This window comes from Leiobunum rupestre, chromosome 2 (genome assembly GCF_980474605.1).
Source record: "Leiobunum rupestre chromosome 2, qqLeiRupe1.1.hap1, whole genome shotgun sequence".
Classification (NCBI taxonomy): Eukaryota; Metazoa; Arthropoda; class Arachnida; order Opiliones; family Sclerosomatidae; genus Leiobunum; species Leiobunum rupestre.
This window is the reverse complement of record NC_143385.1, coordinates 15687266-15703469: the sequence shown is the minus strand read 5'-3', so window position 1 is coordinate 15703469 and position 16204 is coordinate 15687266. Positions and strand designations below refer to the sequence as shown.

The 16204-nt window shown below is 39.4% G+C and overlaps 3 protein-coding genes across 5 annotated transcripts in view; 1 reads left to right on the top strand and 2 right to left on the bottom strand.

The window, feature by feature from the left end:
• Positions 1-1520, top strand: part of LOC149956198 (myosin-IIIb-like) — a 35206-nt gene extending 33686 nt beyond the window's left edge. Inside the window, exon 22 of the mRNA XM_090165425.1 lies at positions 1229-1520. Within this exon, the coding sequence (XP_090021551.1) occupies positions 1229-1375 (147 nt within the window). The 3' untranslated portion in view covers positions 1376-1520. The remainder of the gene's footprint in view (positions 1-1228) is intronic.
• Positions 1521-4351: 2831 nt separating this feature from the next.
• Positions 4352-8068, bottom strand: LOC149956197 (uncharacterized). The gene is made up of 2 exons (XM_090164664.1): positions 8051-8068; positions 4352-5017 (listed from the first exon to the last, which is right to left on the bottom strand). The coding sequence occupies exon 2, from the start codon at positions 5011-5013 to the stop codon at positions 4432-4434; it is 582 nt and encodes a 193-aa protein (XP_090020790.1). The 5' UTR covers positions 5014-5017; positions 8051-8068; the 3' UTR covers positions 4352-4431.
• A 2018-nt stretch (positions 8069-10086) lies between these two features.
• LOC149956196 (uncharacterized) overlaps positions 10087-16204 on the bottom strand; it is a 32885-nt gene continuing 26767 nt past the window's right edge. For all 3 annotated transcript variants that reach the window (XM_090165418.1, XM_090165419.1, XM_090165417.1), the window contains one exon: positions 10087-15000. In XM_090165418.1, the coding sequence (XP_090021544.1) occupies positions 10360-14979 (4620 nt within the window). In that variant the 5' untranslated portion in view covers positions 14980-15000 and the 3' untranslated portion in view covers positions 10087-10359. The remainder of the gene's footprint in view (positions 15001-16204) is intronic.

Sequence of the window (16204 nt, the reverse complement as noted above, 5' to 3'; positions counted from 1 at the left end):
GGATCAGGAACGTCATTTCAGGATTTTACAGGAGGGGGCAGAACTATAGAGCTCCGGAAAACCAGTTTTTTAAAAGGACAAAAACCCATCAAATTTCATATTTTTGGGATTTTTAATCGAAATAGTTATTGCATATTTGCTATTGATTTTCAGGATAATAGCGAGAACCAAAAATTTCCCAAGATATGCATGAACATTTTAAGATCATAGAAATCCAGGGGGGGGCAATGCCCCCCCTTGCCCTACCCAAATGACGTCCCTGCCTAGGATCAGAAAAAGCAACCATAACCAGATTACCTAAGAATCAGTTGGAAACAGAAATGTGCAAAATCGATAGTGATTTTGAGAGATTCACTCTCCCTCAAGAGTGGGAGTGGAACTAAATAAAAATCTTCACTCTTTCCCACATTCGCTTTTCGACACTCGCCGAGTTCCCTCTTCCTCAAAGAGTGAGATTAATCAAGGTCACTAATTTCACTCATATTCTTTGCGGAAAACTATAAATTTAGGGCGGGAAATTTTAATTCGTTCCAAAAAGTATATTTTAGCCTCCCTTCTCGTTAATATATGGCACCACGCACTCCAGTAAAGTCATTAAATTAAATTTAAATTCAAATTTCCCGCCTTCTTTTAATAGCCTGGAAAATTGATAAGAGTGAAAGAGCTGACCTTGACTACCTTCACTCTTACGAGTGGAGTTTTTTATTAGGGAGTGGAGTGGAAAATGTGGTGGGGGGGAATCACTCGCTAAAATTCACTCCGAGCTTTGCCCAACTCTGGGAACTTGGAAGCACCAATGAAACAAGGCTCAATTAGTTAACTTCGTGTTTTTTTCAGGGTTGGCACAATCTTGCCAAGGCCCAAGGGTGGAAAAAACTAGATTTTTCCGCAGTTTTTTTTCCACCTATTTTTTTCCTGTTAAAAACCGTGTGGAAAATCGTACTTCTATGGTTTTTCCACCTGTAGTGGCAAAATTCAATAAAAAATAAATAATAAAAGCAGTATATTCTTCTATTCTATTCACTCTTCTTCTGGTCTTTTTTTCATCTCTCCTATTTGCAATGACAAAAATAGTCACTTAATAGATATATCAATGATTAAGAGTTTCTCCACTTTTTTCCGGTTTTTACCAGTTTTTCCCACATGTCCCGGCAAAAACCGGTTTTTGCCAACTCTGGTTTTTTTTACAACTCCCAAAAATAATTCTTTATTTTTTTTGCGTCTTTAGGTATTCCTAAAATTTCACGGGGAAGAGTACCTCTCGATGCTTTACGAAACTCACGTCAAGAGAATTGTCAAAATCCAAGCTTTATGTCGGCGTTTCCTGGTACAAGCTCGAAAGAAAAAGGCTTCGCAAAACGGAATACAGGGTTGACCGCCGATAAATAAAATTACGTCTTAATTAAATGTAAAAAAATATATATTATATTGCGAATAGGCAGCCCGGTTTTTAATAGAAATGTCTGAGAAAGTTTTCATTACTCCCATTTATCAGAATAAAAGAGAAAGCTTAAGAGTTACTCCGGTCTTAAGGTCTTTACATTTTTTTTCAGCAGATTGTGACGTGTGGGACAATTCAGTACTCTCGTCCAGTTGATTAATCAGGGCGAGATATGTGTAACGGCCACGCCAACGGGGGGATACGTGGGGACAGGGGTGGGGACACCCGTGGCGGAAGTATTCCGACCACCCGTTGGGGGATTGGTTGTCTTCCTCACACGGCCATCCACAAACTCTGCCTCCCAGACGCCCAGGATTACAGGAGTACGCCACTACTCCCGGCAGTTCAAACCCTGCCCGGTATAAAATTTTAATTTTAATTTAAATAATTGAGACGAAACAATCGAGTTCAATTTATTCAGAATATTATAAATTAAGTAGTTACAACAGCGAGTTAGACTTACTAAAACAATGCACAATTGAATTTAACCCTTTTTACAGTACATGTTTATCAGTTGAATATAATACTAAGCAAATTTTAATGAAAGAAATATCTTCAGATGGTAATTGTATTTTTCTCGCTTACGAAATACTTGCCGCATCTTTAACGCTCATTTTATTTCAACACTCGTAGACTTCCAGTTGACGTTGTGACACATACCGCATGAAAAAGACCAATGCCGTCCAATTTCCAATATCATATAATGACTCGCACACCCAGGAAATCATTGACTGCGTTAGAAATCGTAGATATCCAAATAACCACACCAAATATATTTACAAGAAGCAAAAACCTTACCATCAACAAAGCACAGAGAGCCACTTGACTAACCGCCAGCTCTTAAAGCAATAAACGTTAAATTATCGTCTTTGAATTAACACAACTATATATAGGTCGTTAATAATACCCGTAAATAAATAACAAAAAACTAACAAAGTGGACCACCCACAGGGTCTACCCTTTAACCCTCTTATCTCGGCTGACTGCGCTAAAACAAGATTTAACCTTTAAAATTTCATTCGAAAAAAAACCAGATTAGGCCTTCATAAATTCATTAATAAAAAAAGACTTTATTACCTATTATGCTTACGATGCGTGTCTTAATTTCAGTGAACCTAAGCAGCTATCGGTGGTTCTGTGGTAGAGCGCTCGACTGCCAAGCCGAATGGTCTGGGTTCGAAACCTGGATGGCGCATTTGTTTTTAATCAAAAGAGAAACGCTAAATTAGAATTTCTTCGATGCAATAATTTCAATTTCAATTCTATTTCGATTAAACCAAAATTTCGTACTCTGTTAAATACGCTTCCGATAAAGCTGAAGGTCTAATTTTCAAAAAGGCGTAACAAGTGTCGGTGGTTCTGTGGTAGAACGTCCGCCTGTCAAACAGGAGGTCTCGGGTTCAAATCTCGCCCGATGCGATCGCAAATTGATACTAAGACGAATACCGTGTACAACTGGTGAAAACCCTGCCATTGGACGTTGAGAGGTAGCATTACACTCAGCACTCGGTCCGTCCCAAAGTCATTAAGAAGAAGTTGGAGAGAAAACGCCCATATAAACACAACAGACTCAACATGCACAACCATCAGAACACAAACACAACAAATTCAACACTCACAACCTACGCATAAACATTACAAAAACCTAATACACCAAACCGTCACGACGGTGAGCGAAAAAACACCATCCAAACCAAACCACAAATGAATCCGTTAACGCTCACCGTCATACGGTGGTTTTGCCAACCCTTCGAGAAACTGCGAACGCAGAGCTCTCGAGAAACTGCGTACGCAGTGATTACACTTTGCATCGAAAATGCGAACGCGTTCGCAGTCCTTACAGACAGACACGGTGGTTGTACAACTTTGTCCCCTCGGAGAGGTAAAAACTGTTTGTTGACACGTTCGATTTCCAGTGCGTTTTGAAGAAAATTGTGCATGCGTAGTGTAGTCGTACAACTAGGAGTTCGTCTTCTCACGCATTTTGGTAACGTTTTAAAAATTAGAAATGCACGCACTCAGAAGAAATTTGTTGCATTTTTTAAACAAATAGATAAAAAGTTGGAATATTATTGCTTCTAAAAAAATCAAAAATGTTATCAGGCCTAAAAAAAAAAACAATCCACTATTGTCGATCAATAAGCATCTTACGCAACAACAGCAAAACATTTTATTCTGAGAACTGGATTCCATCTCTGTCCACTTGACGGGTAGACCCCAAAACCATGGAAAGTTGCTCGTCATAAATTTCTAAATTGAAAAAAAAATGCACGCTAGCAATTTTAGCTTTACCAGAATTAGATTAGATCTAATCTAATTCTGGCTTTACAAATAAAACTAACATATACTATTTTATTCGGTGACTCGCGCATGCGCTTAGGGGAGGAAAGAAAAAGAGAGCGAAATTTATAGACGCGCTTATAGCATTTACCCACTTACTGCCTGAACTTCAAAAACCTTAGCTACGTAGTTTCCAACTTACCATGGTAATCAACTATAGATAGCCCTCAACAGCAGCTGATGGAAGCCGATTTTTCCGAGGTCACGTACCGGAAATGAGTTATCGCTTCGTTTCAAAATCGTCAATCGGAAAGTTCCCTGAATTCGAATCTTTCATAATATCGCGTGAACTGTTGTATTTTAAAGAAAAGTCTATTCACCAGATAACGACGTAACTCAGTCACGTGAGTACCATTTTTCTATCTACCCTCGACTTAATAGTTTAGTCTATTGAACCATAGTAAATAAATATATAATTTGGCCGCTCTTTTCAACCTAGTTCCCATATGCACAAAGAGTGCCCTAGCAGGCTGGAATCATCAACGACAACTTCGTCCTAGCACCTAGGAAACCGAGCATACAATTCCATTAAAATAATTATCGCCTACTTATTGAGTAAATTAAGTGGTTTTTAATTCGCTCTATAGACTATACAATTATTTGTTTACAAAATTACAATCTGAGCAAATATTTAACAGTTAAACGTGAGTCTAACCGTATCGTCGTTTGTACTCTGCGGGGGTCATGTTATCGGCCAGACCCCAAACCCCACGTTTATTCTTTTTCGCTGACTTTTCAGCGGAAAATAGTTGAGCCCCGTAATTTCCGTATTCGGAGCCCATCCCTCTGTACACGAAAGCGAAGCCCTTTTCAACCAGCGACAGTGAAATGGGCACTCCTTTGTCTGACACGGATCCCAGAACTCGGTTGTACTGGTCTCGAGAATACAGTTCCAGAATGACTCTCTTGTTCTCGATAAGACCCTTGACCAGGTCCCGCGCTTCGGTGGCCAGTGGCTGTCCCGGTTTTCCTTCTCGGGCCAATTCGGGAGTGTCCACGCCAAAGAGACGAATTCGAAGGGCGTCCTTGTAGTTAATACGTCCTGGGTTAGATTCGTTGTTGGCCAAATGGTAGAACCTGAAGGTGTCCCCGTCGTAGACGCTGGTGACGATGCCCGTCAATTTCAAATTTCGAATGTCCTTCGGCAGATCATCCGTTGTTTTGAATTGAGCTGCACCAAGGGCGATTGAAATAAAGGCGAACGCCAGGCACACAGCGATAAATAACTTCATGTTTCTGAAATGGAGGTTGCAAATGACGTATTTGTACGCGTGTTTGGAAAATGATGATGACACGGTCCAACGATTATCGACGAAAATGACACTATGTGTAATTTACAGGTAACGACGGCCAAGAATCCCCAAGGCGACTGAAAATTAAATCTTTTCATAATGAAATTTGACGCTTACTTAGATAAAATCACGGCAAATTATTGAATCGGTAAGTAAAATTGGCTATTATAAACACTCGCTTCGTTTTACAAGGTTCTTCATTGTAAATTTGAGATCAAAAACACGTTTTTACTGGTATGCCCTTTAAAATGTTTAAATTAATTTGGAATAAACATTTCACATTTATTGTATCTGGGGTAACCAAACGCGGGGTCTTTAGTAAATGGTGTCAAACCTTGACCTTCGAAATGTTTATCGCGAAAATGTACCAAAATAATATAATATAAAATAATTTGTAACTAATAATTTGTCTCGTCCTTCAAAAGGATGACAAACTTGGTCACCTCTGTACTACATTGTAAGTGAAGTTATGATTCTACGCTTGGATCGACGATTTTCAAACTTATTTTAAAGGTTGATCGTTCAATAAATAACCAGGCTATAAAAATGTTCCAAATTGTATACTATTGAGCTAATTTCAAAATAATAATCGTTATGGTAGAAAAAATTTATGTTTTGATTAAATAATTTGTTGTTATTTTGCCGATGTAGGATTAGTTTTTACCTCTCCGAGGGGACTTTGTACCCTAGGAGGGGTTATACAACCACCGTGTCTGTGGGTGGGTGGGTCTGTCTGTCTGTCAGGCCTGCGAACGCGTTCGAATTTTCGAGGCAAAGGGTAATCACTGCGTACGCAGTTTCTTAAAATCAGGGAAAAGGTTTTTCCAAAAGCGCCCTCTTTTTGTCATTGGGTGTAGTATAATTTTTTAATCGGCCGGGATTCGAACCCGAGCCCTCTTGAACGACAAGTGAGCGTTCTACCGCAGAACCACGGATACAGTTACGATTCACTGAAAATTAAAAACTCTTCCGAGGAGAGGTATATTTTGGCTTGCCAACTTGTTATTATTAGCCTAAATGGTTTTAATTTTCTTGGGGCCTTGGTTTTAAGTAAAAAATTTTTGTCAAGAGTGATTACTCGTTTTGCGTTGTATGTGTAAACTTTATAATCAGGTCGATAATTTTTTAGATGACAACGACGATTATAGAGCTACCAATGTTGACCTTCGACCGCGAAGTAAATCTTGCTTTCCCGGAAAAAACAAAATGGGAACTTCACATTCACAATTGACCGTATTATAAGAATATTGGGGTTATTTAATTGCATGACAGATTGGATCAACTAAAAAGAACAGCCCGAACATAATAATCTAACAAGGCAACACCATTAATTCAGGTGGTCGGGTTAAATTGCGTAGGAGGGTGGTGGAAACCCCTTCATGTCACTTGAGCCAACAGCTCCCTACACTAACTATTACCGTTAACCTCAACAAGATTTTATGGAAAGGGGAAACCGAACTAACCAGTAGGAAGATAACTTGCAAACTCAAGGCAGGAGTGTTCCGAGCATAGATATAAGAAATGTATATAAAGGTCTCGATAAATTTCGGGGCGTCTAAGCCTAACATAAACTACGGAATTGACACCGAGGAAGGCACGTGACCAAGAGCGCGAGCTCTCTTAGCAATTTAGTACTAAGTGCTTGACCTTTCAGCAGGCCGTAGTCTTTAGACACCATCTGTTGGTGACTTTTAGTATAATTTTTAAACAGGAGACAATGGCTCTCGCGACGATAGCACGAGCTTTCTTACCGATAGATAGCGCCTTATAAGGATAGCCTGCAGAAATTACGCGTTTCTGCTAGCTGTCACCTCCGTATTCACTCCCTTTGAAATATTTTACCTAGACCTTTATATACGTTTCCTATATCTATGGTTCCGAGTTTTCACCCAGTATCATAAGCTGGAATCGAAGTCGGCTTCTCTCGCTGCGGACACCCCACTCAAGTACCTATCATATCCTTCTATCTATTATAGACTTATTAATGATTCTGTAACCCTTGCTTATTTAAATCGCATATAGAGGGAACCCAGTCAAAAATTTGAGTTCTTTATAAGAAAAATAGGATTATATTTTTCAATTAATAGGATCATATACATGACGCAATATTTTATTATATAGAATAATATAAGATTAAAATTTCTCATAAGCGAAATGTTATAATGTAAAAACTCAATTATGATTCCCCAAAATGAAGAAGTGTAAATCTTTTATACGGATATGACGAATATTCACACCGACCAGCTTGGTTTCAGACTAGTGTTGGCAACCACTCGGCTGGGAATGGGGCAAATGCCCACCCTTTGCCGAGTTACGAATGCACTTATAAAGGCATGAAATTTGTCCGCGTGGCCAACATTGTATTGGGAAAATGTTGGTTGTTGTGAATTGACCTTAGAATTTCGCCACTCTGGACCAAATCCAAAGGAAATGACTTTTATCAATATTTCAAAGTATTGGAGTAATGCTATTTTTTAATATATTTAAATTATTATTTTACAAAATTTAATATTTTTGCTATTAGGCTGTTGTATTTTTCCTGTAGCTTTTAACGTCCAGCGGGCATCGGTTTTGTTAATTTTTTTAAGCCTGTTAAAGTTAGGCTTCCACAGCACCAAAGTTCAACAACTTTGGTGCTGTGGAAGCCTAACTTTTATGTAGTTGACAATTTATACGACAAAACCAATTACTATAAGATCAACATTTGCGAATTTCGAGCAAAGGATTTTGAATGTCACAGTGATTTCATAGTACAATGTTCGTGTTTATTTCTGGTTTTTGGCGGATTTCGAGATAATTTAACCAATTTTTGCCCAGATTTCACGATTTTCTAGTTGATTTCAAGGTTTATTAAATAATTTTTTTCTAAAGTGTATGGGTCGAGCCCCTCGATAAAATATAAGTTATAATTATAAGTTAAGTTAATTTTACAAGTTATCTATTAAAAAATCTACAAAAGAAATAAAAGAAATCATACCAATATCTTTGCTGGTTTGAGGCTGAAAGAAAATAAAAGGCCTCACAAAATTACAAGTACAAACAACAACGCCTTTCGGACAGTCAATAATTATTGATGTTGATTTTGATGGATGAATGACATTTAAGTGTCACAAGCAATTCCGAAGGTTTTATTATAGATTGATATTAGTCCGTCACTGAGATTTTGAACATACCTTTCCGACAATACTTCGTGGAATAAGATAATTGGATAGTACATTTCTTTGGTGTAAATGTAAAACTGATAGCAAAAGTGTATAATACATGTCTTAGTGGAGAAGTCTTCATCTTGCTAATTAATGTAATTTGATTGAATATGTAGCGAGTTTCTAAAACTTTTACATCTAGAAGATATTATTCGCTAGGACTGCACAAAACCCAGACGGATATTTTTTTAAAACTTGAGCCATAATACCCGGAAGAAGAGCCACCTGTTTAAAGGCATTAGAAGTCGCTCGATGACTTGGGCCTAAGGTGTGCCTTGGGTATTAGCCTAGCTGATTATTATTTTAGAGCTGTTGAGGTAGAAGAGACTGGGGACGGTATACCCATTGAAAGGGTTGATACTATGAGATTTATTTTAGACAACGTCAAATAATGGTTTTGAGGAAGAGAGATAGACGAGGGGTCGGACATTCCCAAAAAAAGCGTACGGGATTTCGAAATCTCCGTGATTTCGCGATTTCGTCCAAGATTTCGCGATTTCGTCAAAGATTTCGTGATTTCGTCAAAGATTTCGCGATTTCGTCAAAGATTTCGCGATTTCGTCGGAGATTTCGCGTTTTCGTCAAAGGTTTCGCGATTTCGTCTGAGATTTCACGATTTCGTCAAAGATTTCGCGATTTCGTCAAAGATTTCGCGATTTCATCAAAGATTTCGCGATTTCGTCGGAGATTTCGTGGTTGCGTCAAAGGTTTCGCGATTTCGTCAAAGATTTCTCGATTTCATCAGAGATTTCGCGATTTCGTCAAAGATTTCGCGATTTCGTCAGAGATTTCGCGATTTCGGGATTTCATAAGATTTTGCGATTTCGTCAGAGATTTCGCGATTTCGTCAAAGATTTCGGGATTTCATAAGATTTCGCGATTTCGTCGGAGATTTCTTGCGAAGTGTACGGGATTTTTACAAATGTCCGACCCCTCGGAGATAGATATATATATATACATACATACAAATAAACATATATACATATACATATAAACATACATACAAATAAACATATATACATATACATATATACATATACATATAAACATATATACATATACATATAAACATATACATATAAACACATATACATATACATATTAACACATATACATATAAACATATATACATATACATATAAACACATATACATATACATATACATACACACACATATATATATATATACATACATACATATACTTATATACATAAACAATATACATATACATATACAAAACATATATACCCATATATATATATGTTTTAATTAAGAAAACGTACGCTCATACCTCGCACGCCTCTACCTTTCCCCAAAATATGGTCATACCTCGCACGCCTCTACCTTTCCCCAAAATATGGTCATACCTCGCACGCCTCTACCTTTCCCCAAAATATGGTCATACCTCGCACGCCTCTACCTTTCCCCAAAATATGGTCATACCTCGCACACCTCTACCTTTCCCCAAAATATGGTCATACCTCGCACGCCTCTACCTTTCCCTTCCTCGTGACCTTCCCGAAATACGCTCATACCTCACACCCCCTCTACGTTCCCCTCCTCGTGACCTTCCCAAAATACGCTCATACCTTGCACCCCCTCTACCTTTCCCCTACTCGTGGCCTTCCCGAACTATGGTCATACTTCGCAACTCCTCTACCTTCCCAAAATACGCTCCTACCTGTCCCTCCTCGTGACCTTCCCGAAATACGCTCATACATCGCACCCCCTCTACCTTACCTTAACATTATAATTACCATAATTCTGTTATTTTTAAATTTAAATACTTATATTTCAGTAACACAAACTATGATGGAAATGTTTAATAGATACTCTGGTACATTTTAAGCCAATCTTTAAAATAATGTAATAATTAGACTACGATTTTAACATCGACTCAAACAATGAAGAAATGTGGTGAAAAAGTTCCAAAAGTGCTTAAAAGAATGAGGTCAGCCAGTGTTTTCACAGTGATCTAGAACTAGATTTAACCTGATTTGCAGGACTAGTTACCATTATTGTTTTGGTACTAGATGAGGTCTGGATACTTGATGGGGATGTCTTCGGCGTTACCACCAGCTTTATCTTTTGTTCGATCTTAACGTAGCTTTCCTTAATGGCGCTGGCATTTTTTTGCTGACTACCCTTGTTTTTTCTGCGGTCGCAACTTTGGTTTTCTTAACAGATATCGGACTTGTCTTGACAATTCCCGAAGTCAAACTTTTCTTTGAAGGCGTAGAATTTTTCTTGATAGCACCTTGAGCTACCTTGATCGGCGTCGAACCTTTCTTGTGGTCACCAGGAGGTTTCTCGACTACTGACGGGGTTGTTTTCAAAGGCGTTTGGTGTTTCTTAACAGGTGTCTTGTTTTTCTTATCAAGTGTCTTCACTGGCGTTTTTAGGTTCTTTACAGACTTTGGGTTCCTATCAAGAGGCACTGTGTTGTTTTTCTTGCCTGAAGATGGGTTGGTCGATGAGTTCCGTCTGTTTCCTGTACTAAGGTTTTTCGGTGCTATGAAGTCTAACGAAGGTGGAATGTTCTCCATAACATTCAAAGAAACATTGTTTTCTTCGTTCAAGTTACTAGTCTTACTTTTAGATGACGATACACCGTCAGTTTTTCTTGTCTTAGATGGTTTGGTACCAGAATCTGCTTCTGCGCAATTTTTATCAAAATCAAGAGGCATTATCTTTGTTCTTTTTCTTGCTTTAGCGTTTTGCGAGAATACACCCTTTGTATCATTTCGTAATTTCGATGATACGTCCAAGCCTTTAACTCTTAAGCCACGTAGAGATTGAATCCTACTCCGTTGTACAGGAATTCGTTTCAGAACAATAGACGGTAACATTTCTTGCTCGCACTCGCGAGTCTTTGTAGATTTATCCGACCGGCATGACTGATCGAGAGATTTCGCGGGCCTTTTACGCAATTTCGCGATTTCGTTACCGTCCTGCACCCGGGCATCATCCGCAATGTTCACTAATTGCCTGGTCCTTTTCCTGTTTAATGATAAATCTTTGACGATTTGAGGTTTGATATCCATAGTTACCTGCATTTCCTTCTCATTCTCTGATGATTTATAGTTGCCTTCATTTTCATTTTTATGGTCAGTAACTGAAGGGCTGGTAACTGCGGCCAGCCTGATGCAAGAGGTGGTTATCAGTACGTTCGCCTTTTCTATTGTTTCTGTTAAATTCTTAATCGACGAAGTTAATGTTTTTGTGGCAGCGTTGACCGAATCGGTTGTCGAGGAAAAGTTTTCTATTTTGTTGCACAGAACTTCGGCTGTTGAGGTTATTTCATTGAGGGCAATATTTTCGCTTCCAAAAGCGTAACTTTCTATGTCGTCACTCGAGGTAGCAACGTTCTTGGTGGGTGAATCCACGTTCTTCGATGGAATGTCAATATGTTTTACGGACTTACCACCCTTCTTAGTTGACGCATTACGTTTATTGGCATTTGAATCAATGTTATTGCTCGATAAATCTACCTTGATAAACGGAATTTCAATTTTCTTATCAACGCCTTTAGTTGGTGTTTCGTCAATCTTGGCTGAGATAGCTACGCTTTGCGCAGTTGAATCGACACTCTTGGCAGTCTTGAGGGGAATATCAACGTCCTTGACAGGGCTATTGATCTTCTTGACAGAGCAATCGACGGTCTTTGCGAGGAAGCGTTGTTCGAGCGTGGCTTTGCGAAGGTTTCTAGAGGGAGCAATCGGGTTTTGTACGCTGAAATCTTTGGCTTTTCTACCACTTTTCGAAGGCCCTTTCGCTGTAACTGGCGGGTTTAGGTCTGGTGAAATAATTTGTTTTCGTTTATCAGCAGGAACCGTCGATTTCTTCGTATTTTTACGCTCTAAATAGGTTGTATCTTGACTTACAATGACGGCTTTAAATAAATGTGGTTCTTTATCAGGTTTGCTTATTTTTAATTGATGGATATTCTGTTCAATTTGATCCGGAATTTTTTCAGATGCTTTATCTTTCAAGAATGTAGCTTCTTTAGAGAAACTTGACGTTTCGCCAATTATTTCCGATTGGTCTTTAATGTTCAATGGTAAACTTTTGGAATGCTTCGCTTTCTCTTGAATATCTTTAGTCGCTGGACTGTTGGTGTTCCGTTCAATCTTTGCCTTACTGGAAACATCCAATTTTCTAGTAGTGTTGATAACAGGTTTCGAAGTACGTTTTTGAGATTTCACTTCAATTGATACAGTTTTAGAAATGGGGTAATTTTCTTCAGGGACAACCACTTTCTCAACGGAATTCTTCGAGGACAACGCATCTGGTTGTTGTCTATTATTTGAAGATGTTACAGACACGCGATCCTTGGTTTCCTTATTATTATATTTCCAGAAGAAGCTATCAGGACCAACTTTAACTGTCGTTTGACCAGATGGTATATACAACTTATCTACGACAACAGATACTTCTTTATCTTTCTGTGGGTGGTTGGTAACTTCTTTCTGACCGCCGAGTTTCTTCGCCAACGTTTCTCGTATCTTTATCAAAGCCGCGTCTTCGTTGACGTCATCAGTTACCCTAAAATTTACCTTAGGTGCTACGTTTATTATAAGAGGAGATGACCTTTCCACCTTAGAAATCTTCACTGCCTTGGTCAAAGCTTTTCCTTTATTTTTGAGAACGGCCGTGGGTTTCTTTACATTCGACTGAAGTGTCGGTATCGGTACGGTTGTTGTCAATTGAGGTGATCCGCGATTAATAAGAGGCTGGTTGTCAAGGAAACTCAATACTGGCCAGTTGGTAGGTGGCAACTGCGAATTTGCGGCACCATTCACGTTAATGGTGGACGAGTGTGCTATGACACGATTACCCGGAGGTCGAAGAATATTCGGCAGCATTTTCTTAGCCGGATTAACATTGAGATAAATAGGGTTGTTACGTATTTGCAGAGAGAATTGGGCGGGTGACGCGGCGACTGGAGACAATCCAGCGGTTGGGAAAGCTGATGTCTGTCCGGGTATGGCTTTGTTCATGGTTAAATTCTTGGCGATTTCATTGTTGAAAGCCGCGTTTTCGCAGGGATGATTCGCACGAGGTACCAAAATGGTATTTGTTCCTGGATTGACCATGACGTTGGGTGGCGGGTAGGGCGTGATCCGGATCAATTTCTGTCCACTTCCAGACATTGCTTGCGGCAAAAAAGGGGTAATGGAGGCGACAGAGTTGACGTTCGGCGCTCTCACGGGAACCCAAATGTAGTTAGTGGCTGAATTTCCAGTTTGCGCGTTAAAAACTATGTTCTGTAATTGACAAGGTACTGATGGTTTGGCGATATTCGTATTTACATGTAAAGGAGTGGAAACGTTAGTAATGCTTGAGGCGTGAGACTGAGAAGTGGTTTGTACTGTAGTAGACGAAACTGGTACAATAGACGGGGCGCTGTTTCTCTCGGCAATCCGCTGTTTGAGTCGCTCGTATCTGGCCCGTTGCGCCGTCATCATCTTATCGGCTAAGAATTTCTGGTCTTCCTCCGGCAACGTATAAAGCGACGGCGGATTATGACTGGACAACGGCATTCCCGTTTCCAACGGGTTGTTGTTACCCAAGAAGTACTTGCTGACCAGAAGAACGCTAAATTGCTCCACGAAAGCTGTGACGTCGTCATGCGAGCATCCGCTCAAGAACCGATAACTTCTCATGTCCAAAGGTGGAATGGGAAATTTGAACTTTGAAGTCGACGGGCCGGAGCGGTTGCGAGTCGAGTCGGCCTGTTGAGGGTTGGCGGAGGTTGGGGGCGCCGAGATCGTGATGACGAGCGGTGCTTCCGTTGGCAGGGACGGCGGGGGTCCTGGAAAGTACTTTTTCACGTTGAAGTAATTGCACTTGGGGCTATTCTTGAGAATGTTGGACGCGGCTAAAGTCAGCCTCTGGTGCATCTTCCACGTGTATTCGAACTGTCGTCGCGGGTCTTTCCTGTCGCTGAATTTAGTCTTCACGTCCTTCATGACTCGAGCGATCGAGATGTCCGAAAGATATTCGGCGACTCTCTTGCGGAAAAGCGCTGGACGCCGTTTTTTCCTGACGCCGTTGCTAACGTAGTCGCCCAAATGCGGGTATTTTAGCAACATGAAATGCGACAAGGCCGGTAAAGCGAAACTGTACTTCAGATTTTCCTTGGACGTGTACAAATACAGCTGGCGACCTCGTTGTAAATGGTCGTTGAACGAAGCGAACGGTTTGGTTTCGGATTCTATAAACGGCTGGAGCTCCGCGGAGACGCCCTTGGACTTGAACATCTTGAGGACGTTGTGTTGTTGCCCAATGTGCAAACTCAAATTCAGCGGTTGACTGAAACTTTTGCAACAGAACGTACACAGGAACATGGAGCGTACTTCATGACTAGCGAGATGGGCATTCAACTCCACGGCGAACGCGAACTTAGCTTTGCACTGGAAGCAGCAAAAAGGCTTAGTTCCTTGGTGAGAGTTCTCGAGATGGTACGCCATATTGCCGGGACATCTGACTCGAAACGAGCACAATTTGCACTTGGACAGTTCGAGGTATTTGTGCTTTCGCGCGTGTTGCTTCAGCTGGTAATCAGTCTTGAAAAATTCCCCGCATTCCGGGCAATTGAAGATCTGCCGAATCGCGTGGCTCTGCTGATGCTTTTGCAATTTTTTGGGACTACTGTAAAATTTACAGCAGTACTCGCAGAGGTAGCTAGTCCCTGACATACCTCTTCTCGCAGTTGCTCTCTAGAAATATGAAAAATAATAAAAAAAAATTAATTTGGTATGGAAACAAATGTCAAGTAACCTTTCGTATTTTGAAAAATCATTACCCGAGTTTAAATTGTTTTTTGAAATCGTTACTATAGCTTTAATGTTGTTCAAGTTTTAAACTCAGGTAACGAAATATTGATTAAAATATTTGAAAGTGTAGAACATGCCAATAGCATCAAGGAAAAATCTCGAGGCACTTCCAAAGACACTAGAGCGAGCGGACGTAAAACGGGTGGTTGCCAGTTTCACCTCGCACCAAGAGGAGGCGGACTTCAGCGTTGAGTTTGCAAGTTTATAGGGTTTTTACCTTTCCATAAAAACTAACTGATTCTAATGGTAAAAGTAACTGACGTATTGAACTGTGGCACAAAGGGCTTATGACAGGCCACTAGTAATAATTGCATTATAATTGCTCGATGACTTAGCCTAGCTGTTTATTATTATTATTAAAATAGCTCCCACTAAGAGAATAGTAAGAGTCATGATGTTTTCAGATTCAAATTTCCTGACCATTTTAAAAATTTTCCCGACTTTTTAAGGCCAAAATTACACAATTTTTACCTTTATATTTTACTTTAATCAGAAGTTAATAAATTTAAATTTACTTATATTTCGGTACAAAGGTTGTTGCAACGTTGAAAAAATAGCAAAACTTTTGCACCAAACAATAATAACAATTTGTCAGAGATCTATAGTAAAATTACTTTTAAAAAGCGTCAAGTAAAAATTGAATTCCCTGGATTTTTTCAAATTCTTAAAATTCCCTGACCTTTCAGGCCCATTTTTGAATTCCCCGACTTTTCCCTGACGTGTGGCAACCCTGTTAGTTTCACTTTCGAATCATAAGATGTATCTACGAGTTCATAGTCATCACTAAATTTACAATAAATCAGAATATAATTAGGCATTTATATCATAGAAATTCAAGTGCTCCATGATCAGTGGCGTTAAAAGCGGCCATTAAAAAGATTAGGGAGGAAATGAAGCCCATGATAACTAAGGTCTCTTGGTTTGGCCCAAGGTCGCTGCAAAATATATATAATTTGATGCAGAAAAACAAGGTTGTTGATTTTATTGATTTTTAAGGTTTTATACCTGTTTTCTTGACAAATTAATAAATAATTTGAGTGCAGCGATAACGTAAACTATATTTAAAATTAATTTTTATTAAATTGAA

Coding starts and splice junctions, on each gene's coding strand:
- LOC149956197 (XM_090164664.1), bottom strand. CDS start 5,013: ATGAAGTTATTTATCGCTGTGTGCCTGGCGTTCGCCTTTATTTCAATC.